Source organism: Mustela erminea, chromosome 16 (genome assembly GCF_009829155.1).
Source record: "Mustela erminea isolate mMusErm1 chromosome 16, mMusErm1.Pri, whole genome shotgun sequence".
NCBI lineage: Eukaryota > Metazoa > Chordata > Mammalia > Carnivora > Mustelidae > Mustela > Mustela erminea.
Genome location: NC_045629.1, coordinates 23758773 through 23785563, shown reverse-complemented (window position 1 = coordinate 23785563; position 26791 = coordinate 23758773). Strand labels below are relative to the sequence as shown.

The following is a 26791-nucleotide window of genomic DNA, read 5'->3' as shown; positions in this document are numbered from 1 at the left end:
TGCTTTGGCCTCTGTCCATTCAAAAAGGAATGACAAACCCAAAGTCAATGATGTAAGAGGCTGGAGAGTGAGAAGTGCTCAAACTGTTGGCATTGGACAAACTTTTGATAATGCTGAGGTCTTCAGTGTAATTATCGTAGCTGTACAAGTAGACTGTGTGATTGACGTGAAACTAAACGACCTACCAATGATGGAGAGATCAAATCGACAACCACCCCATGCATCTTGGAGGTACTACTTCTAAGAGCCAGTTCTTGGGCTCTAATTTTTAAACTGTGGACAAACATAATGTACATGCAAGTCAGATAGAAGAAGAGTTGAAAGTTGAACATTGTTTTTAGGAATACATAGGCATAAGTGTGATTAGCAGATAATTATCATGCAAATGTGCCTGAAAAATACCTGAAAGTGGGTCTCCTAATTTAAATAGTCTCCTAATTTACTGCAAATCCTTTCAATCACAATCTACCACTTACCAGTGCCACTAATTGAATTAATTCCCTTATCACTGCTTTTTGACTGAAGGTGTTCTTTTTGTATTTTTATCTTTTTAATATCTTTAATCTTATTTTTCATTGCATTAAAATAGTTATTGCAGGTAAATTAGAAAACAGAATAAAAAATAATTAAAGATCTCATATATTTATTATTACTTTGATATATGTTCTTCCAGATAGGCAGTATGGGACCATATTGTATAATAGAGTATTGCAACCTGTTATTTTCAGTAACAATAGATTGTGAATACATTGTAAACATCTTTCCACATCAATAAATTCTATTCTACAGCATCATTTTAATGACTGTGCAGTTTGATAGGTATAGCTTATGTCACTACTCTCCCTTTTATTAGACATCTAGAGCAATACCATGAGTGTTTACATTCTTAATTACTTCCTTTGAATGAATTTAACTGTGAATTGCTAAGTAAACTGTTTTAGACTCTTAAAGATTTGTTATATATTTACACAAGGAAGGGCTGCATATTAGCATGAACACATTGAATAAAATCTTTTTAAAAAGTGCCATTTTAGCAGGTACAAGATTTTATTGTTTTCATATACATTTTTTAATTGAGAAGATAAATCATTTTTTCTTTTCATGGCAGTATTCATCTTTGTCTTATTTCATTTATTAAGATTCTTAAACTTTTATAATATTTTATAGATCGATCTCCAGCTTATCATTTTTAAGTGTGGGGTTTTTTTTTTCTCTTCAGTAAACTAAAATTTTATGGGATCAGTTCCATTAATCTTTTCATATTTGGTTTTGCCTTTGGTATAAAAATACTTGAATTATATAGGCACCAGGGTGGCTCAGTTGGTTAGGTGCCCAGCTCTTGATTTCGGCTTGGGTCATGATCTCAGAATGGTGAGATCAAGCCCTGCATTGCATGTGTGCTAGGTGTGGAGCCTGCTTAAGATTTTCTCTCTTGCTCTCTGCCCCTCCCCCATCCCTCTCTTATACTCTCTCTTAAAGAAAACCTGAATTATAAAGTTTGATATATTTGGTGGCTATAAAATAAAAACCGTCTTACAACAGATAGTATGTGTTATTAGAGGGCTGTTACTGGATCTCTGATTCCAGAACTTTAAAGCTGCCTAGGAAAGAATCAGGTTTCTGCATGTACAACTCCACTGACACTCAGTTGAGTAGAGGAATAAAAGGAAGAGTGATGAAAAGACTATTTTAAAAAAAAAATATCTTATGTATTTATTTGGCAGAGAGAGATCACAAGTAGGCAGAGAGACAGGCAGAGAGAGAGAGAGGAGGAAGCAGGCTCCCCTGAGCAGAGAGCCCAGGGGGACTCAATCCCAGGACCCTGAGACCACGACCTGAGCTGAAGGCAGAGGCCTAACCCACTGAGCCACCCAGGTGCCCCTGAAAAGACTTACTTAATGCAGGTAATAGTCCTAAGCCTTGTAATGAAACAGATCGTAAGACAAACAAGGTCCGTTTGCTGGTAGAGCTTTCATTTATGATGGGCAGAGTCTCCTGAGCGCTATGAGAGAAGTACATAGGGCACCCTGGTAGGTTCTGTTCTCTACTGAGCATCCAGGTCTCCTCGAGGAGAAGGTCTTTGGGTCTTGAAGGTGAGAAGGAAACAGGTGAAGCATGTCAGAGTGAGAGCTACCTCAGTGTGTGTGATTTCTGGGCCCAAGCCCATCTTCAGTCTCTTGGCTACCTTTCCACAGTGAGCCAAGTACAGAAATTTCAAGTTAAGTGTTTAGAAACTTATATAGTATGCCAGTAGTAAAACTCATGTTGGTTAAATCAAATAATAATTTCAAGAAATGGGACTTATACTCTCTTTTTTCATCTTCTTCTTTTGCAGTACATTAATATTGTATTTTGCTGACTTGTCAGTCCTGGAAGGACTGGGGAAAAAACTGGTCTTATATCTCAGAGACTTTGAGAAACAATGCACTTGAAATTTATTTTTATTCATTCTCTCCTCTCAGATTGAAAGCTTGCACAGCAGAAACAATTCCTAAGGGGACTAACCGGCTATCAGAGTATAAGCATAGTGTGAGAATAGAGAGAAGTATGGAAACGGAGGAGAAAGACAGTTTGGAGAAGGAAAAGCTATTTATGTTAATGAAGTAAGGACACACGCAGCATGAAATACAGCATTGCTTCTCTGCTCATAGATTTCATTGCATCTGGGCATATTGGATATTGCATTAAAACGTTTTTGTGTTTTTGTGCAGCCGTTGGTTAGATGGTCTTTCCAGTGGAATTTCAGAACCCATTTTCCATGCTTAAGATATTATTTTATATGGGTATTTCTATAATGGCACTTGACTCAATTTTAGATTATTAGATATAATACGACTTCCACAGATCAAGCGAGATAATTATATGCTATTAACTTGAAACATGCTAGTGTGATGATGGATAATGATACATAATATGCTATAAACTCCTTATGGCCAGATTTGGATAAATAACGTCTGATTAATATGTATTTCACAAATATTAAGTGCATTATGAAAAATGCCTCACTATTATTAAATGATTTTCTATAGCCAGTTGTGGGAGTCCATTGGCCTTTGAGTATCTAAAAATTTCTATAATGTCTTATTTTCAAAATTCTCTGAATTCTTTTATCCTTTTTTTTTTTTTTTTTTTAAAGATTTTATTTATTTATCAGAGAGAGAGAGGGAGAGAGTGAGCACAGGCAGACAGAGTGGCAGGCAGAGGCAGAGGGAGAAGCAGGCTCCCCGCTGAGCAAGGAGCCCGATGTGGGACTCGATCCCAGGACGCTGGGATCATGACCTGAGCCGAAGGCAGCTGCCCAATGAATAACAGTGATTTTTGTTTATGTCAATCTCATTTTAGAGCTATTAAAAATTCTTAGAATCCTGGAAGAAGCTATATGTATTTTAGTGATTTGGGAGTGTTTTACCTAGCTTTTTCTCCCCAAGATCTTCTCACCTTTAAAATATAAGGTACAATAATTAGTTATTCTACTAGAGATTTAGCTACTAGAATTTCACAACACTAGAAGAAATATTCTAGTAATCTAGATGACTCAGACTGAAATGTGGTATGTGTGCTCACTGTGTTGTGCTGATTTAAAGAGAATGTACGGTGATCCTTACTTTGATTCTGGCAGACATAACAGATCTAGACCAACGGCTCAGTGAAATCTTGCTCTCTGGTTAACAGCGTAGGTTCCAGAGTCAGACTGCTTGTTGAACAACCCTGCTGTTGCTGTCAGTGGGCCTTCAGCACAGCCCCTGACTTCACACCTGCATTTCCTTACTTTCAAGTGGGATTATTGTCTATTCCCATAGTGGTGGTGTGAGATATAATTGAGATCATCCAGGTAAATCACTCTGACCAACACAGTAAGGCCTGCAATGATTCTTTTCATTGTTACCGCTCTCATTGTGGTGGTGATGTGGTTACTATTATTACTGCAATTGTCCAGCTTTTTCAAGTAGTTTCAAATTAGGAAGCACTACCTAAATGTTCCTGTTCCCCAGGAGGAAACAAACAGAATATATAAATTTAATATAGACATAGTATACTAAAGATTTGTATATGTGTATATATACATATACATATATATAATTTATATAATTTACATATATACATATATATAAATTCTTTTTGTTGAAGATATATATACACACATATGTATATATATATATCTCCAACTTTTTATTGGAGATATATATATACGCACACACACACATATATGTGTATATATACAAATATATATATTTGTATATATATATTGTATATATATTTGTAGTTTTCTCTTTAAATCTTAAAATATATATATTTGTATATATACACATATATGTGTGTGTGTGTGTATATATATATATATATATATATGTGTGTGTGTGTATATATATATCTATCTCCAACAAAAAAAATTCCAAGAACCCAGTAACCAGGTAAGCATAGGAAAAAAAAAATTCAGATCTAACTAATGTACTGGCAAAAAGAAAAGTCACTATCCGTAAAAGTCAGGCTGTTTGTACATGAGACAAAAACTAAGGGGAGAGATTGGAAGAAAAAGGAACACGAAGAAGAAACCCAGAAGAGAGAAGATGCTGTGTTGGCAAGAGTGGGGACAGACATTGGAAAGTGAAAGCAGTGGGACACACAGAAGGGCTGCTGGCAAAGATAGGTGCTCAGTTCTGCAGAGGTGGAGAGAAGGAGGCATGAACCAACTGTTTATGTCTCAATAATCCCTCTATCATCTCTCTACTTTGAGCAAGAAAATTAGCAAAGGAAGAGGCAGCAGCCATAAACAGCAAATTTTTTATTCAGAAATCAAGGTTAAGGGGGCACCTGGGTGGCTCAGTCAGTTAAGTGTCTACCTTCGGCTCAGGTCATGATCCCAGGGTCCTGGGATCAAGCCCCACATCAGGCTCCCTGCTCAATGGGGAGCCTGCTTCTCCCGCTGCCTCTACCTGCTGCTCCCCCTGCTTGTGCTCTCTCTCTCTGTCAAATAAGTAAATAAAATCTTAAAAAAAATCAAGCTTAAGGAAGAAGATAGGACCATGACAAACTATGCTATGCAGATGGAAAATTCTAGTTCCCATACAACAAAATAACACTTAATATTTATTCATTATATATACGTGTATATATATAAATATATTATATATAATATATATAACATTATTCAACAATGATTAATGCTAACAACTATTCTAATTATTTTACACTTGTTGTCTCAATCCTTCTGAAAACCCTGAACAATGACTTTAAAGGATAAAAATTTGAAAATGCCAAAGAATGCCTCAAAATGAGAATGGTTTAGGGGGCGCCTGGGTGGCTCAGTGGGTTAAGCCTCTGCCTTCAGCTCAGGTCATGATCTCAGGGTCCTGGGATCGAGCCCCACATCTGGCTCTCTGCTCAGCAGTGAGCCTGCTTCCCCCTCTCTCTGCCTGCCTCTCTGCCTACTTGTGATCTCTCTCTCTCTCTGTCAAATAAATAAATAAAATCTTTAAAAAAAAAAAAAAAAAAAAGAACTCTCAGGCCCTCCTGTGTTGTAACGCATCGAAATTATAGTGCCAGTAGAGGAGCCTCTTAGAGAAAACTACAAAAAAAAAAAAAGAAAAAAACAAAATGTATTTGCTTACAGTGTATACATTCTGAAGCACAGATTTTCTCTTTAAGTAACCGAGACATTGCAGTACACAACTAAGTATATAAATGTTCGAAAATAACATCTCTAGAAAAAAAATTTTCAGATAATTAAATTTTTTTTAAAGATTTTAATCACTTATCAGAGGCAGAGAGGGAGAAGGGTGAGCAGCAGGCAGAGGGAGAAGCAGACTCCCTGCTAAGCAAGGAGCCTGATGTGGGACTCGATCCCAGGACCCTGGGATTGTGACCTGAGCAGAAGGCAGACACTTAACCGACTGAGCCACCCAAACCTCCCTAGATAATTCATTTCTGAGCACTATTTGTACTTTAACACTTTCACGGTACTTACTGGACAGATTTATTTGGTAATATGTGGGTACGTGCCACTGCCAAGCCTTATGAACTACGTCATTCTTGCTTCCATGTTTGGTTTAGGTGATCTTTCTGGATCCTTCTAGCTTTAGCATTTAGCACTTCTGTTATGGTAGGCTTCCATGGATCATGCACATACCAGATTGTAAACCAAACAAGGATTGAATTTTTGTTTTATATGCACTGATGCTAATGACCCATGATGGGTTTTTTGGTTTTGTTTTGTTTTTTGGTTTTTTTTTTTGACCCATGATGTTAATAACCTCATGGATTGGGAAATTCGGTAGCCTTTGCTTTTGCTGCAGGATTGCTAGAAAATTCTATTTATCTTTTCTCTGTCTCTCCTTTACCTCCAGTGGAGGATTAGAAACTTAAGTTTAGCTGAAAAAAGCAAAACATTACTGTTTGTAGACAATGGTAGGGTTCACCCTGAGGAAGCAAAAGCCTTGCTTTTAATTTGATACCTTCTTGCTCCTAGGATCAGCCTCAGTATTTCTGGAAGACACTTTGGAATTGTGTGAGGAGGTTTTCCATCACACACCGTTGAAAAAGTCTGTGCAAATTAGCTGAATGGATGAGTATGAATGGACGTAGGGTGCCTGGAGACTTTGGGTCAATGAGCCAGGTGGTGTAGGGAGTCTCTCCAATGCTGCTGGCCAGTCTGAGGGCACTGAGATGGTGAAGCGAGGGTGTTGTGTGTGCCTGTGTGTGTTGGGGGAAGGAGGAGTATCTATGAGTAAGGATTTGTCCATGTAAAAATCCTCCCAGGAGAAATTGCTTCGACGTTTGGCTTACTGACCAATTTCCCAGAATATCTGCTCAGTTTGTCATAAACTCGTTTTATTCATGCTTTTATGTACAAAAGGCAATTGACCTGAAATCAAACTGTTATTTTTTTTTAAACACACGTTCCAGAGTTGTTGCTTGCATCGCCCTTCCTTTACCCCTGCATTCCATACAGTATAGGCTCAGAGTTCTATCTAGCACAGAAAAGAAGAAACCGCATTCATAATTTGGAGGGTGAGTCACATACAGAAAATGACAGTTTGTTTGGCAGTTTATTTAAGGTGAGGAAGTGTAAACATTTTCACACACAAAAAAACTAAAATCAGACTGGTTCAATGAACTGAACCTCAGCTTTGAGGAAAACCCAGTGTTCCATAATAACTTGGTCCTGTTGATTCTTGATGGTTACAGGCAGTCATCGTCTTTACTCATATTTTCATCTCTGGTATCAGTTATAGAATATGCAAATGTCTGTTAAAGGTGGAGAGGTCAATGCCATAAAGAAGGCTAGAGATTAAGATTGAGGACCCTTGCTCTCTCCATTTGGAGAAGTGATTTTGGAATTTAGCATAATAAAAATCTTGGTTAGTGTGTGATTGTGGTTTGTTCAAAGCAATCTTCCCTTGTGTTCATGCTCGTTGGAGGAGCTGGTTGGGGGCATCGCAGAATGAGAGTGGGGGTATCCGGTGCTTTTTCTGAGTGTTTTATTGCCCCAGAATAGTAGTTGTGGTGTGGGGCATTCCTGTCATTCTGCACCAGGAGGGTGTCAGGATTGGCTGTGATAGATAGGAGGGGCTACCCAGATACACACGCCTGAAAACCAGAGGACCCTGGAAACTTCACTTTGTTTATTTTCCTTAGGCTTTATTGCTCTCCCTTAGAGAAGAAAATAACACAAATTCTGACTGCCTCTTTGTATATGGTGTTGTTCATTCTGTTAAAGAGATCGGGGTTTAAACCCGTGAGGAAGAACAAAAGGAGGGCAGGGGTTTGTTCAAAGGTATGTGGCAGGGCTCACGATTGTGCAGCTTTCCACACTGCCTTATCTGGGGCTCATTATCCAGTGGAAATGATCTAATAATAACCTAATGAGGGAAACCATCCTTATTTCCTTTGTTCTGCCCGTCCAGGGCTTTTTAAACATATAGCTGAAGTGTTTCCGTGTATGAGTCATTTAGAAGCTCAAAACTGCTTAGTAAAATGTACTTTGAAAGTTTTTCATTGCCCATAGAAATGGTATTTTTCTAAAAGAAAAAAATAGCAAACTCCAAACTGCATGGTTTTAAGGAACCTTTTTTAGAATCTGTTATGATAAAAGCAGTTGAGATTTATACTTTCTGACATGAAAGGACATGTTACAATTAGAATTGCAGAATCACTCCTGCAGCGTGTGCTGGTGTTCAGAATTTCTCCTTAATTTCTTTGCCAGTCCACTCACATTGATATTGTAGTTCATGGCCTTTTTGCATTCTAGGACTTTTTTATGCTTACATTGATTTTTTAAAGTAATCTTCCATTTTAGCTCTTTTGGCATCTTGTGTTATTTCAACTAAGGGGTATTGAAAAACCAAATTTTGTTGAAATCCAGCTGTCGCCATAAGTCATCAGTGATCAGTACCCAATTTGTTTTTTATAGGGATTGTTAAAGTATATAGAACTAGATCAAGAAAGGTAAATGCAAAGGCTTTCCAGTTCTTATTGCCTAAGTTAAAAACGCTCTTTGGAATATAAAAACTGTTACCGGGATAAAAAGGAAAGCTTGGTCGCTGAAAATCCTTCTTGTAAGAAAGGGGGGAAACTTTGGTGTTAAATAACCCATCTGGCTTTCAGAGGCTTGTCCCCGGGGAGTTGCGCTAACTTCTGCCACATAGATCGCGCCCGATGATGGACATAGCCCATGGCAAAGAGGCCAGGGAAGGAAAGCAAATGGACTTCTGTGAAAATACACGAGGGGCAAATAGCATCCTGCTTGCCGAGGAAGTGCTAGGAAACACTCTCAGACATGGGGAGTACAGACAGGCCCCAGCAGGTCCCAGCATTCTTAGGTTGGCTGGGATTCTGGTTTTTAATGTGAGTCCTTGTTCTCTGTGAAGTAGACCTTTGACCTACATGTTAGCCTTTTCTTTTCCTAAGTGTTTTGAAGTTCTAGTTGGGCAGTATTCTCCAGGTTAAATCACATCCGAAACTTCGATACTTTAAATTATGGAGTGTGTCAATATCACTTATGTTCTTAATATGCTAACTTCGTAGGGGTTTATTAATCAAGGTTCTGAGAGGTTGGCTTATTTTTAAACTATAGTTGCTTAGTACGTAGAATGACATGGCCCGCACCAGGCCTTCTAGCAAGACTGTTTCATGTTTGTTACGGTTGACGAGACCACCACCCTTCTCTGTAGGAACCCCTGACAGTGACAAGAGGAAAGCAAAATCCTTGTGATCCATGGTGTGTGGGCATCTTTATATAATGTGCTTTTCAAATTACTTGCTAGCCTACAGGAGAGTTATAAGGAAGAAGTCTTTTAGAAATGAGATGGTTTGATGGCAAAGGTATTCATTAAATTTTTCAGGTGCCTTTGTCTCTACCATCTGCGATGTTAGTGTAACCAGAAATTAAGGCCACATTTCAGAATATACAATTCACTTTCAATGTCACTGAATCAGAAAATCTGAACTGTGGGATATGGCATGGTACAGTGACCTGAAAGTGGAGACAGTGGTTCTTCCCTAACTGAGAATCCTTTTGCATGAGAGAAAGTAGCTTCACCCTGCTTCTTGGCAAAGGAGAAGGATCCCTGCCTCAGCTACCTCACCGTCTGATGGTGGAAATAACCAGAGAAAAAATGGGGTGGAAATACCAAAATATAAATGGACTGTAAAAACATAGAATATTATTGTATTCTGAATATGAAATTTCTCATATGCAAGCAAGACTCTTAATTTCATTATATACCCACAGGATGCCAATATCTGAGCTAATAGTAGCCTCTTAGGAGGCCCATGTTTGTGTGGTAAGATCAGTGTTCTATTAGGACACCTGTGTGGTATTTATAGGGATGTGACATCCTTATATCATCTCTGGGATCCAGTGGTACTGAACATCTAAAACTGGTGAGATTTTATGAGCTGTTCAAAATCCATGAAGTTTAATCAGTTTAAAATCTTGTTTGATCATTTAAAAAGCAAAACAAAACAGAGGGCACCTGGGTGGCTCAGTCCGTTAAGCGGTTGGTTTGGCTCAGATCATGATCCCAGGATCCTGGAATTGAGCCCCCACATCCGCCTCTCTGCTCAGCGGGGAGTCTGCTTCTTCCTCTACCCCTCCCCCCAACTCATGCTCTCTCTCAAATAAATAAAACTTAAAAATAAATTTTAAAAATCTTACTTGATTTAAAACTCTGATAGATTTTCTTTTTGGAGATTTAGAAATATTTTAAATCCTTCCAGAAGGGTGTTTATTCAAGCCTGAATTTAATTTTCTTTAATTTAAATCTAAAGTAGTGTCTGTAATCTAGTGTTTAAAGATAAGCCTTTATACACCATCTAGTTTAAGGAAAAAAAAAACACTAAAGTGTGTGTTCTTTAGATAAAATCTGAGAAATAAGCTGTTATTAATTTGTTTCTCCTTTCCCTCTTTTTTTTTTTCACTGCTGAACAAATAAGGAAGTTGAAACATGTTTTTCTCTTGTGATGTCTATTGGCTTTCAAGTTGCCCTTCCAAAGTGCCCATAATTACCACAATCATCACCAAAAAAAAAAAAAAAAAAAAAAAAGGTGATTAAAAGTCTTCCTCCAGTCCATACACCTGATTTTTAGGACAGGTGTATTATTACCAGGCCCTTTTGTCACTTACCACACTGAACTAAAATTCTCAAGCACCGGTTCTCACATGAGCCTGGATGAAACCCTTCAAAGGCATGAATCAGCCATGGCTTATCCGTCTCCATGTGAGGCAGGCAGGAGAAGTACCACACAGAAATCTAAGGAACAAAGGACAGAAGCAAGACTAGCAAAGAGGCAAATTCTGTGGCTTCCGTTAGCAAGCTGGGATTCCCAGAAAGTGAAATCCGTGCAGAGACGACTTGTCAGGGAAAGCTTATTGGAAAGCTAGGACTCGAACCAGGCCTTGCCAGATGATGAGAAACAGACTGTTAGAGGGAAGCGGGAGAGGAGAGGAGCAGGAATGAGTCTGACGTGTTTCCAGGATCCCAGGGATCCCGTCCTGAGTTAATACAGCAGACTATGGATGAAGGAGCTTAGGCAGTATCCATCCCAAACTCTCCTCTCCAAACCTCATGTCCCTTCTCCGGGCCCAGTTTTATGCACATACATGTCCTTACATGTGTGACAGCTTCCCCCTCACCCCCTCTACCCTCTCATGTTTCCTGTGCCACAATATGTTCCTATTGGCATGTTCAATGTCCAGATTCTTGGGTTTTTCAGTTAGAGAATGCCATGTCTTTTCCTGAACAGTTAATCTTTTCTGAAATGATCAAGAAACTTCTTTCATCTAATTTTCGTCTCTCCCCCTGCTTTTCTGAGAATGTTTCACTCTCTGATCTTCTCCTTTGGGCACTTTTCCCTCACTGTATGCCAGGAACACACTACTTGTTTGTTTGTTTGTTTGTTTTGTGCAGTTATATTTTCCTTCCCAAACTAACCTGGTGCTTTCATTCACTTGAGTAGCTTTGTGTCTTAGAGGTGTTCTGAAAGGAAAAATGATCTCAGTGTTCTTTTCTTTTCCCTTCTCTGCCAAAAAAAGTATTGCTGTGATTTTTCACAATAGTGAACTATTTAAGTAGATAAGATTTTTGTCTTAACAACTGGGTAGGAAGTTTCCTCCACTGCCACCCTGCTTGAAGCGTAACTTAATTCCAAACTGTACCAAGAATTAATACTGTGCATTACTGGACCTTCACTTGAACCTATCCCTGTCAAACTCCCTAATTAAGAAATAATGAGTTCTAAGTGGGAATTCTTTCTACTTTGGCGAATTTTTGTAAGTTCTGTTATATAAAATACACAGCATTTTATTTTACAATATATTTGCTCTTTTATTTACCTAGAAGTGGCTTTTCACATATAGTGGTTTGTCTCTAGGAAGGAGAATATTTTTAGTTTTTTTGATAAAGAAATTCTGAATATTAAGCCTAGTTCTCTGACCTAAGGTAAAAGTGAAGACTCATGAATCAAACAGAAACTCGCAGCAGATGGATCCTCAAACGGACAAAGGAGGTCTGTTTTCCCTCGTCGCGTCTTGCCCTCTCTCCCCCTCCGGCATCCATGTTCAAGCCTGGGGTAGGGAAGCCTTCTCCACAAAAGTACCTCTCCTGCCGGGGCTGCTCAGAGTAGAGAGTGGATTTCGCAGTGACACACTGAAACTTTCTCAGGAGCATTGAGGTGGTTCTGTTGCCGCTGCTTTCTGGTGTTCAGGCCTGGTGAAATTCATCGGATGGTATGGGCACCAGGTCTGCCTGGGATCAGCTGTCGCCTTGGAACCCTCACCTCCCTTTACGAGCACTCCCACAGCTTGAGGACCCAAACTTCCCCTAAACAGTCTCCTTAAAGCTTCCACTCTAGAAATGCTTGGTGAGTGTGATTCCTTTCTTAGAGGAAAAAAGGAAGCCTGTACTGGTTACGTGTTTCTGAAGCGACTACGAAGACACCCACTGAATTGGTATAAAACACAGTCGCAGTTACTTGAGGTGTTTGATAAACCTGTGGCTTTTTAGGTCAAACCCTCCCTCTTCTACCTCAGTGAGATGGTTGGTGATTCCTCTGTCTAATGCGGGGTGTAGACATGTGCCTTTTAACAGACGCCTCCTGACAATTGCCTAGCATTTGGCTGTAGGTTGGATATGCTAAAAAATAATTTTTTTCCAAGATCTTCTCCAACCCCTCTCCCCCACCACCACCCTGGTCCCAATTGCTTTGAGAGGTAATCTACTGTGGGGATTAGAAACCTAGCCTCTGGGGACAGGTGGCCCGGGATACTCTCCATAATCTTTGGTGGTTTGCCCATCTGTAAAGTGGGGTGTAAGTTCTCCTCTCACAAGGCAGTTAGGAGGGCCCAGGGAGCCGTAACATGGAAACTACTGGCTCAGAGCCAGCACTTAGTAACCTTTAAGTGCTATCAGTTGTTCTTATGTACATCTATTTTGCTTCTGATGTTTTTCTTAGTCCTGTAGAAAACTAGAGTGGATTTCAGGGCTTCTATAAAGCTGTATAGAGAAGGTAAGAGGGTGTGAGAGAGCATTGTGTAGACTCTGAAACCAGACGGAGCTGGGTTCAATTTCACTTCTACCCCATTAAAGCTGTATGATCTTGACCTAACCCTCTGTTTCCTTACTTGCAACGTGGGAATATTAATACTGCCTATAGTATCAAGCTGTTGGATTTAGATAAAGCATATAACAGAGGAACACACTCCTAGCACATAGTAAGTACTCAGGGACATTGTTGATCTTTACTGTTACTCTATTTTGTATTCTGGTTATGTTTGTATGGGTTGACTACAAACATCCAATTCTATAAGCTCTAAGATTTCTTTTTAGCTTATTTAATAGGGAAGGGACTAATGAGTTTAAATGTAATTATTATTTGAGGCTGGCTCAGTCAGTTGTGTCCGACTCTTGATTTAGACTCAGATCATGATCGCAAGGCCCTGAGATCAAGCTCCGCCCACATGGGCTCTGTGCTCAATGGAGAGTTTGCCTCTCCCTCTCCTATCCCCTTTCCTCCCCTTCATGCAGGTGTGTTCTCTCACAAATTAAATAAAATCTTTTTAAAAAAATGAGTATTTAATTTGTATCAATTTTCTAATTAATTAATACTAGTTAGCTTAAAATACTGATGAGTAGTCCTAGATGTATATAACTATATAAATTTGTGTGCCTATTATATAAATTTATACAATAAATTATACACAAACGTACAAATGTAAATATATCAATATATGTTATACATGTAAGTTATATAGAAATTTATATAATATAAATATATAATGTATCTAAGTATATATAAATTTATATAATACTATGTATACATTACAGAGGTAGGTAGCTAGGTAGGTAGGTAGGCAGATAGACAGACGGGAGATTCAGTAATCCAGGCTTAGGAGGAAAGAGAATATGGGAAAGGTGTTTGAGAAGAAAAGTTTCTAGTCCATGCTGAGTTATGAAGTTGATGAGATATTAGTCAGGATACAATGGGGAGGAGGTAAGAGGTGCAAGAAGCCACCTTAAGAGAACCACATGTTGCTTCATTTGTGTGAAGTTAGGTTGGAATGTGTATCTGGTTGGGTTGGGTTGAGGTTCCTGAGACAAAACCAGAGCAGTCCGAAAGATAGACTGGAACCAGACCAGGGTCTAATAAATAAGCTCTGGGAAGGAGTTTGAATTTTATCCTGAGGGCAAGAGGAAGCCACTAACAGTTACGTGAAAAACCAAACCAAACCAAACAAAAAAAAACAGGGGAGTGAGAAGATCAGATATGCACATTAGAGAAAATATTCTACCTTTGTGGAAAATGAACTGGAGAGGGCCGGAAGATGGGCAGGAAACCAGTAAAGGAGGCTGTTGCAGAAAGCCAGTGCTGGTGGCCTAGACTGAAAGTTAGCTGCCTTCTTTGCCTAAGTCCTACATGAAGGCAGGTGGTGTGGCCCTACAGATCCAAAGCTGGTGGTGAAAAATGAGTATTGCCTGAGCCTGAGTCCCTAGTGTGTACCCCTCTCCCTGAAGTAACTTAGACCCTTTTGGAAGTTGCATTAAGTCTCCTAGGCCTCAGGAGTGCCATTAAAGCCTGCTGCAGTGTACTAAATGGAATGGAATCTCGGCCAGCTGTCAGCCAGTAAATGACTATAACTTATGTTGAATTCCAGCTAATGTATAGCCTTAGAAGTAGCATTAAGTCTGGAAAGTCACTTGGGTACCATTTCAAGTACTGAACTCTGATTTACTTGGTCATACCTCAGTGGCCTGTATGTGCCAATATAGCTTCCGTGGCCTTTTCTACTTTGTTCCAGGGAATAACTTATGGAATGAAAACACCCATTTTAAAAATATATTTTCTATATCGTACTCATTTTCTTGGTGGATAGGGATTGTTGAGGTCAGTATTTATTGTTCAAAAATGTGTAGTATAAATGAAAGTAGCAAGTCATAACCTAGAAATGTGCAGTTTTAAATGAAAGTAGCAAGTCATAACCCAAAGTAATGTTTCCTATTAAATGTATATAGTATAGTTTAAAAAAGTATTGATATTGCACTCTTATCCAAAAGAAATTTAAATTTTATTTTTACAAGGCATGTTTACGCTGTTCAGTGTAAGTTTGCTTTATATATAAAATATCAATATTGATTAATTACTCGCTGATAAATACAGAGTGAGTCACATGCCCATGAGGTCCAGTACTTAAAAAAAACCAAAACCGATGTCATCCTGATAAGTCCTGAGAGGTCCCAAACTATGTCTCAGTCATTCTTTTATCCCCATGTAATTACCACCGCGAGTCCAGCACTTAATATATGTTTAGAAGTTTGCGATTGTCCCATGCTAATGACAGTAATAGGGGAAGCTTGCCTGAAGCCCCAGTTTTCATGGCAGAATAAATATTAGTGCAGGAGCTCTTTGTTTATCTGTGATGGGTGTTATGGGAACTTTGAACAATTGGTATTCCTGAAAGTCACAAAGAAAGAAACCTCAAATATGAGTCTGTGATAACCAGATTTGAAACTATCTTAGGAAATATTTTCCCTTAATAAAAATAACAAAGGCTTGGATCAGGTTTTTAAAGTTCAGAGATGTCTGATAAATAAGTAGGAAAAGAATGTTAGATATGCAAAGAGATTAAGTGCTATTTATCTAGTTTGGGAAAGTAAGGAGAGAGAAAAGATACAGAAATGCAGTGGAGAATTTTAGAAATGTTTACTGAGATAAACAATAACAGCTTCTAATACTGGTGCGCTGTTGTAGATCGGGCACGATGCTTTCCAAAACATTACCTCATTTGATCTGTTGAAGAACCTCACAAAGTAGAGTTTTCACGGATGGGGAAGTTAGATCTTAGAGTGGTTGGGTGATCTGTCCAAAGTCCAAACAGCTCATAAGTGATGACTGGAAACCCTGTTTTCTGACTCTTGAGGTAGTGCTTAACTGCCGAGTAGCAAATAAGTAATTGGCGTGGATTAACTTGTGCATCATACCTGAAAGCATCTGTGAAGAGCTAGTTCACACTGAAGACTTTCTCCTTCAACTGCCAACACATTCATTGGCCATAAAATTTTAATTAAAGGAAACGGTTTTTCTGTTTATAGAAGCAACACAGCTTCTGGGTCGAAAAGTCTGAAGTATGACTTGGCTTCATGAATATTATGTGACCAACAGCTATGCCCTTCCATAGATAATGTTTCTGAGATTTTTGTGCTTTTTAAAAACGTTGTATGCTTTCAAAAATATTCCAGATGAAATCATCAAAACATTTTCCTTGTTTTTATTTTTACTCTAGCAAAATAATATGAAAAAATTTTCCATGTAATTAAACATCATTATGATACCATTTCAATGTCTTCATAATATTCCCTTTCCTGAATAACTGTGTTAAGGATTTGGGAATGCTTCCTATGTTATTAAAAACAGCACTGAAGAACATCTTTGCTAATGATCTCTTTGTAAATCCATGCATTCTTTTCTCACAGCAAATGTCGGGCAATAAAATTGCTGGCTGTTATTTATCACTGACCAAAGAGACCAGCCAGAAAGGTTGCATGTAAATTCCCGCTTTGTAGCATATGAATGCCTTGGTTTACACCTTTACCAATCCCTCATATTTTCAAAATCTTTGCTAATATGATCATCAGAAATAGCATATTATTGGGGCACCAGGATGGCTCAGTTGGCTAAGCTTTGGACTCTTGATTTCACCGTCGGTTTAAAATCTCAGGATCCTGGAGTCGAGCCCCACCTCAAGTTCAGCATTGGTCATGGAGCCTGCTTAAGATTCTTCTTCTCCCTCTCCCTGCCACTCACATGCACACACTCTCTCTCAAAAGTAAAATGAAATGAAAATGTTGCTTTGAGTAGTTTAACAATAAATAAATAAAACAAGAGAGGGAACGGAGATTTGCTTTTATGTTTGTATCCTGCCCAGTGACTACTGTTTATTGTTGAACACATGTAGACATTCAGCAAACAGAATTTACCTAGAGAGCACATGTAATACATAAAACATTGATCGTGTCCCTTTTTGGTCCTTGTCTTATCAAATACTTTAAGGGCTGCCATTTATTCTTATGTGTAATGAAATAATCAGCTTTTTCAGTAGGCCATTATAGTGATAAGTGCAGGTCTGAAAGTATTTGAAAGTAGTTGTAGTTTTTGAGCCTGCAAGAACTTTAAAGATCCTTTGATCAGGTTCCATCATTTTTCATTAAGCATATTTAATGTAAAGCCATGAAAAAACCCTGGTGTGTTTCACAAACCAAAATGGAAAGCCCAGTGTCTATTTTTTTGCACAAATGTATAATTTTATATGAGTTACTCATGTCCTCAGAAATTTAAATCTCTCTACTCTTTAATGTTTTGCAATATGGTGGAACTAAAATTGTCAATGATTTTAAGAAAACACCGTTTTTGTCATGGCGGTGGATTCTGGTTTTGAAGAGAAACCAAATACATTTGCAATGAATTTCAACTCTGTGTTATCTAAATAATGATTTCTTACAGGTACATTATTCTTGCATATTTTTTCAACCGTATTTCTTTTCATTTCGTTTCAGGTAGCAGTTTTACAACATCATCAGGATTATATACAGGAAATAATTCACTCACAAATTCCTCTGGATTTAACAGCTCACAGCAGGTAATTTTAAAAGCCAGTTTAACTTGAGAAATTTTTTTTTAAATGCGAGATGATTTTCCTATATAAAGAAAGATCTGTTTATATTCTACTGTGAGTGACATTTTACCTAAGCCTTTTAAAATACATATATTTTTTTTTTCTTTTAAAAATCACTTTAAGAGTCTTCCATGGTGAGCATTTGGTTTTTGGATTCATTTCATTTTACCTGGTCATGCATCATGGACTAGAAGGCATAGGGAGAGTGTATCTGATCTTACATAAAATTTGTTGGCAAGTCTGGGCACTTTGTCTGTGTGTACTTGCGTGCCCCTTTGTGAATTCAGAGAAGCCCCAGAAACACAAACATAGTTATACTTTGAAAAGGGAGTAATAAGCAGCAACATCCTCTGATGGATTACTCTTGTGTGGTTTGATTTGGTAGGACTACCCATCTTATCCGAGCTTCGGCCAGGGTCAGTACGCACAGTATTATAATAGCTCCCCGTATCCAGCCCATTATATGACGAGCAGCAACACCAGCCCGACCACACCGTCCACAAATGCCACTTACCAGCTTCAGGAGCCACCATCTGGCATCACCAGCCAAGCGGTTACAGATCCTGCAGCAGGTAACTATGTGCACTTTATTAATCCTGCAGGCTAGATTTCTGGTGGTTTAAATGCATTTTTCGACAGTCCTATATTCACGCAGTGGTTTCACAGTTTTGGCAAGTTTTGGCGCAGCCTACATGTAAGTCCAACATCAGGATTATGGCATTAACTTTATTTATTTTTATTTGCTGAAAAATTTCAGTATAAATTACGTAACTTCAAAAGCCCTTGAAACTGAGATTTTAGTTAGTTGTAAATATACTCAATTTTCAAGAGAGATGGTGTTTTGGATAAATAATTAGAAATATTGAGCTATAATTATTAACTATAATTATAAATATTTGCCCATGTATTGAATATGAAAATAAATATTACCTCAAATTCAATGTTTATTATCATTAAATATTTAATGTTTCTCCAAAATAAAAAAAAAATCAGAGTTAATAATGGAAAATCATGATTCCTCTGGCTCACCCTTCCCACTCTCAAGTCCTACTCTGAATTTCATAACTGGGCATGAGAATTTTCATACTTCTGCACAAACCTTTCCAGTGAAAATCTCTCCATCTCTGGAAATTTTCCTACCTAGTTTTTGACATTTCTTTCCCTCCTTTAGTTTTTTTCTCTGAAACTCTTAATATCGTTGGCTTAATTTCCTGAATTGGTCTTTACCTGTATTTCTTATATTTTCTCTTGTACGTGTCACCTTTGTCCTATTAAAAATATAGTCTCTCCTTTCATGGAGTATGAAGTGAGCTATTATCCTCAAACAATTGCAGAGTTTGCTTCCCTTTGCCTTTTATTTTTAGAACCAAAGCCTGCTCTTTGCTATAAGCCATGGTAAAATGGTCTTCCTCTGAAATACACTTCTATCACAATGCGATCATAGTGTGCTATTTCTAGTTGGTTATTTTAAATCATGAAAACGAATTTTATGGAACAGGTGCTAATTTCAATCTTGACTATAGGTTTGTCTTGAAAATATTACCAGATGTCCCCCATAAGAAAAAAAAAATCTCCTTTCGGGTTTTAGCGTTTCACATTTTTTCTTAAATGTAGACGAACACTATTTTGTTCTACAGCAGGAAGTTACATCATTCTTAAACTTGTATTCCAGTGAACTATAAATACTATTTCTGCACAGCTCAATTCCAAACATTCTAATCTAATCTTTGATTATCGTAATCTGTTTCCCTTTATTTTTTAAAAAGTTGTTTGGTATATTTTTTACTCTGTTCACATGTATAAATACAGTATTCACAGAATCTAGTATACAAGTCCTTTAGATTTAACATCTATATAATTGCTGTCAAAAATTGGATTTATTATAGAAGCTGTTACAGAGTTTTCCTCTCCACTTGCATTAATTTCATAGCATCATGAGGAAAGATAATGGCTTGTCCCAATCTCAGGGAGATCTCATGTATTCCTATGAGCCATCTGGGTCATCCCAACTTCTTGAGGACTAACAGGAGCTTTGAATTAGAATAGCTATGTGAACAAGTGGAGAAACTCTTCAGGATTTGTGGAATAACAATGAGAAAAGAAGACCGCAGAGTAATTTTACTTAACTCATCATGACATTTTGATTGGGAAGAGTACAGTACAAAACAAAGTAGTGAAAACTTAATCATGTTTTTTTAAAAATTAAGGTTGATTAGCTCTTTCTGAAAAATCCCAATTTAGTCATATCAGAAAAGTTTGTGTCTGAAACGTGCCATTATTTTAAGTGAATTTTATTTATCAAAAGCATACCAAGTGAAGGAGTGGGGAGGGCTTGCCACAAAGCCATGTCACGTAGGAAACAATGCAAAAGTATGATTTTCAAAATGGCTATAAGATTTTTTTAAAAGATTTTATTTATTTAGTTGACAGACATAGCGAGAAAGGGAATACAAGCGGGGGGAGTGGGAGAGGGAGAAGCAGGTTTCCTGCTGAGCAGGGAGCCCGATATGGGACTCGATCCCATGACGCTGGGCTCATGACCTGAGCTGAAGGCAGATGCTTAACAACTGAGCCACCCAGGCACCCCTCAAAATGTCTATATGATTTTTAATATTAAATTATTTATTTTAGATTATATTTGAATCAATGCTTAGTGTTTCAGGTACTCATTTCAATTTCAGTGTATGGCTACAGCATAAGAATGAATTGAACTGGGGAGAAAATAATATTTTTCAACTTTCTTTTATTTACCACTTCCCACTAAAATAAATGTATGGATCACCCTTCCTTATGAAGGAGAAGGTTCAGGGAGTTTCCACATTAAAAAGAAATGTAGATTACTTGAGAAATTCAAGGAAGAGTTAGTCTGATTTTAGAGGTTTTGGTTCATTTGTTTATTTACATTTGCAGTGTGACTGTGGATTCTGCCTAAGTCTTTTGGTGTTAATTTTCCTTTCTTACTGATTATGTAAGATTGTAGACTGGTCTTTGATAAAAAGGAAGTTTTGAATGATAGAAGCCATAAAATCATTGAAGAATTAGAAGGAATCAATGATTTATAACATATAATCTAATGTTTTTGTCTTATGATAGAAATAAAAAAAGGTTAAAATCATGTCTATTTTGTTGAAATAACTTCAGATGTTTTTCTTTTTAATAGTCTATTATATTTAAGGTCATTATTTTGTACATTGGAAAATTAGACTCTAGGTATGATCTGGTCTTCTGTATGGCCAGGGTTCTGCCTTTCAGTTTCAAGGAATTATACAGTACAGAATGAATGCACAGTGTATATATGTGGCTTCCTCCCATACTTTATAATACCTGTCCTTGTATTATTCATGGAATTGTTAGGTCGTAATGAATATATAAAGATAATCTTGCAAGGATTTTTCAGGCCTTACATATAAGGACTGATTATTTGGTGTTATGCATTTTTAAAGTTATGAAGTATAGTTAGCTTTTAAGTCTATGGTATTAAGCAGTATCACTTAGAAACATGTATCTCCTCATGAATCTTAAGTTCAAAAATTATTTTAATGTGTTTATAATTAAATATTGAAAACTATAGTCTCCTTTGGGTAGATATGTGTAATACATTCAAAATAATATAACTTGAACATGAAAGTTTAATCTTAAAATTTCAATTCATTTTAAAAACTAAAAACAGCAACGTTTTTTTATTGAGATATAATTGGTATTTAACATTAGATTAGTTTCAGGTGTCAACATAATATGATATTTGTACATATTGTGAAATGTTCGCTGCAGTAAGTCCAGTTAACATCCACTAGCATTTGTAGTTGCAGATTTTTTCCCTTGTAATGAGAACTTTTAAGATCTACTCTTGGCAATTTAAATCCTTTGCATTCATTTTTTAAAATGATTTTGGGGCACCCAGGTGGCTCAGTCAGTTAAGTGTCTGACTCTTGATTTTGGTTCAGGTCACGATCTCAGGGTCATGGGATTCAGCCCTGCATCAGGCTCCTTGCTCGATGGGGAGTCTGCTTGAGATTCTCCTTTTCCCTTTGTCTCCCCCACCACACCCCGCCACCCCGGCTGTCTCACATGTTCTCTTTCAAATACATAAATAAATCTTTATTTTAAAAAATGAGTTTGTTAGTCAACAAACTCATTGTTGTTTTGACTCTCTTAATAAAATAAAATTTACATCTTCTGGTGGAAATATGTGAGTGTTCACCTACCTTGAGAAATACGGTGAGGTTTATCTGGTTATTTAGCAGCATTGTAATTTACTTATTGGGCTCAAGAAAATCACACCTATCCTTCAACTAGCAATGCTAGCCTCCCCCTGCCCCACTGAAAGCCATCTTGGTTGCTTCTAATTTTGGCAATTATAAATAAAGCTACTATAAATATTTATGCTCAACTTTTTTTTTTGTATAGACATAAGTTTTTAAATCACTTGGGTGGTAAATAACTAGCTGTGTGATCACTGAATTGTATTATAAGAATGTTTAGTTTTATAAGGAATTATCAAATTGTCCTCCAAAGTGTTCACCATTTTGTGAACCAATAAGCAACAAATGAGAATCCTGTTGTTCACAACCTCGCCAGCATTTGGTGTCATCAGTATTTCAGATTTTGGCCATTCTAATAGGTATGAGGCAGTATCTAGTTTTAATTTGCATTCCCTTAATGAAATATTATGTTGTGTATGTTTTCATATGCTTGTTTGCTCTGTATATCTTCTTTGGTAAGGTGCCTGTTCAAATCTTGTACCCACTTTTTAATGAGCTTGTTTTCTTATTATTGAGTTTTAAGAGTTCCTGTATGTTTTGGATACAAGTCCTTTATGAGATAAGTTCTTTCTCCTATTCTGTGGCTTGTCTTTTTAATTTCTTAACAGTATCTTTCAAAGAGCTTAAGCTTTTAATTTGAATCAAGTCCATTTTAGGCGTTTTATTCTTTCATGGAATATGCTTTTGGTTTTGTATCTAGAAACTCCTTGCCTCGCCCAAGGTCACCTAGTTTTTTTCCTATGTAATCTAAAAGTTTCATAGTTTTGCTATTTCAGTTTAGGTCTCTGATCCTTTTTGAGTTAATTTTTGTGAAAAGTAGAGGTCAGTTTCTAGATTCCTTTTTACTTATTTATTTTTGCATGTGGTTGCCCAGTGTTTGTAGCACCATTTGTCGAAAAGCCTATCTTTTGCTCCATTTGCTTTATTACTTCTTTGTCAAAGATCAGTTGGCAAACTTTGTGTGGGTCTATTTCTGGGCTCTCTGTTCTCTTTCATTGATCTATTTGTCTGTTCTTTTCCTATTACCACATTATCTTGATTATTATAACTTTGAATAAGTCTTTTAGATGGGGAGTATCACACTTCTACCTGTGTTCTTCAATATTGTGTTGGCTATTCTGGGTCTTTTGCCTTTCCACATAAACTTTAGAGTCAGCCTGTCAGTATCCATCAACTAACTTACTTAGATTTGGTTTAGAATTGCATTGAATCTATAGATCAAGTTGGAAAGAACTGAAAATATTGAATCTTGATAATCTTGCATCTTCCTATCCATGTACATGGAATATCTCTCCATTAATTTACCTTTTCATCAGAGTCCTATAGTTTTCCTCATATAGATTTTATACATATTTTTAGATTTATCTTTCTTTTTTGGTGCTAATTAAATCATATAATTTTTTCATTCAAATTCCAATTGCTCATTGCAGGTATCTAGGAAAGCAATTGACAGGATACAATATACAATATATTGTATCCTGAAACTTCACTATGATCACTTATTAGTTCCAGAAGTTTTTCATGTTGATTCTTTGGTATTTCTTTTTTTACATAAACACTTATGTCATTTTTGAATGAAAACAGATTTATGCCTTTCTTCCTATTCTGAATATCATTTGTTTTTCTTTTCTTATCTTATTGCATCAGCCAGGACTTCCAATATAGTGCTGAACGGGAGTGGTGAGGAGACATCCTTGTTTTGTTCCCAGGATCTTAGTGAGAAAACTTCTGGTTTCTCACCATTAAGTGTGTTGTTAGCTACATGTTCTTTGTAGTTATTTTTTCATCAGCTTGAGGACGTTTTCCTCTGCCCCTAGTTTGCTGAGAGTTTGTATCATGGATATGTGTTGGATTGTGTCCAGTGCTTTTTCAGCACTGTTGATATGATCATATGATTTGTCTTTCTTAGCCTGCTGATAATGATGAATTACATTATTTGATTTTCAAATGTAGAACCAGCTTTTCTTACCTGGAATAAATCCCACTTGGTCATGGTGTATAAATCTTTTATACATTGTTGGATTCAGTTTTTCTAATATTTTAAGAATCTTTGCATCTATGTTCATGAGATATATTGGCCTGGGGTTTTCATTTCTTATAATGTCTTTGTCTGGTGTTGGTATTAGGGTAATAGTGACCTCATAGACTAAGTTAGGAAGTTTTTTTTCTGCTTCTATTTTCTGGGACAGATTGTAAAACAATTAGTATCATTTCTTTCCTAAATATTTGGTAGAATTCACCAGTGAACCCATCTAGGCCTAGTGCTTTCTGTTTTGAAAGGTTAATTATTGATTAAATTTCTTTAATAGATATAAAACTATTCAGATTATCTATTTCTTTCTGTGTGAGTAGATGGTCTTTCAAGGAATGGTTCTTACCATTATAATTGGTGGGCATAGAGTTATTCATAATGCTCTTTTATTATCCATTTAATGTCTAAGGGATTGCTAGTGATGTCCTTTTCACTTCTGATATTAATGATTTGTGCCGCCTTTTTTTTTTTTTTTTTTTTGCCTTGGTTAGTTAGCCTAGCTGGAGATTTATCAATTTTATTGATCTTTTCAGGAGCCAACTTTCCATCTCATTGATTTTTTCTTTATCATTTTCCTATTTTCAATTTCACTGACTTCTCTGATTTTTATTATTTCTTCTGCTTTATTTTGATTTAACTTGGTCTTCTTTTTCTAGTTTCCTAAAGCTTGAAGCTTAGGTTGTTGGTTTTAAATCTTCCTTCCCTACTAATACATGCAGTAAGTGCTATCAAGTTCCCTCTAAGTATTGTTTTTGTTATATTCCACAAAATTTAATATTTCTATTTATTTTTATTTAGGTCAAAATATTTTTATTTCCATTATCATCAAACTCCTCCCCTTTGAAGAGGTATATATTTATAAACTTTTTATTGGAGAAAAATATTAGAAACTTGATATCAGTACAGTATGTATTATTTGTGACAGCTGTCCAGTTTTTCATATCTTTCCAATTAAATGACTTTCTGTTGTTAGAAATGTATTTAGTTTCTGAGAAGAAGAGTATTTCATGGCAAATTCAAATTCCAGTATCTATAAGAGAAAATTTTTATCATAATCAACTCTTTTTCTTTTTTTATTCGATTCTAAGTCTTGTAAGACAGTATCACAGTTAAACCCATGGTTACATTAAATTTTAAATGATGGGTTTCATTTTAAATTTCTTTTTTGAAACAATTCTTTACAAAGCAAATGGTTTTCTTTTATGTTCAAAAACATATAGAGGTAAGAAAAAAGAAAAAGGCATTTTAGGATGTTTTTCTTTTTTGATAGCATCTGAGTTCACATAGTATCATCTCTTAGCCACTGACATGTGATGAATGCTATTTTCTTATATTAAACCCTAAAAATTTTAAGGCATATTATTAGCAAAGTAACCAGGTACAGTTTTTTCAAAAAGATGATAAAAACTATTTAACTACCATTTGAGAGTAATGGTCATGAAGGAGTTTTCTAACTTGACTTTCTTAGAAAAGTACTTAAGCCATTCTTTAAAAATAATTTTTATTGTATGATTTCCCCTTATATGATCAAAATATGAACTTATTTATAATTCATTTACTTTGCTTAAACAATTTGGCTGGAACACATATTTTTTGTCAAAAATCTTAGAACATTTCATAATAATTACGACAGCTATCTTAATAATAATACATAGTACAAATGTAATTGATGTTTTTAGAACTTTACATTACATGTAATCTCATAACCATGAGGTGTAGTACTATTTGTCCCCATTTTACAGATGGGGAAAATCAGGTACATAGCTCTTACATGCTCAATAAACTATAAATATTATTGAGTTAACTGAGAATTTTGAGGCCAAATTTTTGTGGAAGGACTAATCACCTATAACATTGTCTTATTGAAATACTACAAAGCCACCAGAGAGAAAGAGTAAATAAATAGGAAATAAAATATTTTAGGCGAATGCAAAATAAAACTAGTTGTTCATTAGGAATGAGTTTTGGTATGCATGCTATAGAAAAGTCAGGTTTTCAAAGGATTTGTTCATTTGAATTCTTACCAAAAAGGTAGACGGTTGAAATCTACCTTTTCATGCTCTGACTACATGCAGACGATTTACTGGTTAAGGTGATGTACGGGAATCTTGCCAATATTGAATTTCAAGTGACAGAGGAAAAATCAGTATAAGAGGGAATTCAATATGCATGGGAAACCATTTGTTCCCTCTGCTTCTTTGATCCTTGCCAAGGCACACGAAAGTAGAGCAAAGCGCCTGAAAACCGGGAACATTCTTGTGCAAAGTTGCAGGGGAACTCTGAGCTCTCACAGGAATTCAGTGTGACAGGATGAAAAACTAAACTGCCGGCCGTCTGCCTTATAAATGCAGGAAATTCGGGCCACGTCTATATAACCGAACACGCCTACATCTGTCCACTGCAGAAATGATCCTGAGGTTTGCAACAGCATGGGTCTCCATTGCTCCGTTTTGCCGAGTGAGCAGTTCTGAAAATCTTTAGGCCATACTTGCTCTTTTTCGCTGATGCCTTGTGGACTTTGGAGAAGTTTGCAATTTGTTCAGCTCAAAAATAAACTCTTTCACTGAAACAGTTTTAACTAACATTCTGGAAACATTTGTCGGCAAAACAAATATTTGTGTCTAAAATAGTCAGGCTATTATGATGTGAGAAAACAAAACAGATGTTTGTTTGGGGTTGTTGGGTTTGTTTGTCTTGATGGCATTTGCTTTCTTGCTTGCTTTTTTTTCCTCACCCCAGAGGAAACACAGTGTTAACCCTAATGAGATTATAAAAATCTTGAAACTAAAGTTCATTTTTTATTTTATATTGTGAGGAAAGTCATAAAAGTGG

At 36.6% G+C, this 26791-nt stretch overlaps 1 protein-coding gene across 14 annotated transcripts in view; it reads left to right on the top strand.

Annotated features, from left to right (window-relative positions):
* EYA1 (EYA transcriptional coactivator and phosphatase 1) overlaps positions 1 to 26791 on the top strand; it is a 359116-nt gene that overhangs the window by 231276 nt on the left and 101049 nt on the right. For all 14 annotated transcript variants that reach the window (XM_032316550.1, XM_032316548.1, XM_032316544.1 and 11 more), the window contains 2 exons: positions 17547 to 17629; positions 18051 to 18237. In XM_032316550.1, the coding sequence (XP_032172441.1) occupies positions 17547 to 17629; positions 18051 to 18237 (270 nt within the window). The remainder of the gene's footprint in view (positions 1 to 17546; positions 17630 to 18050; positions 18238 to 26791) is intronic.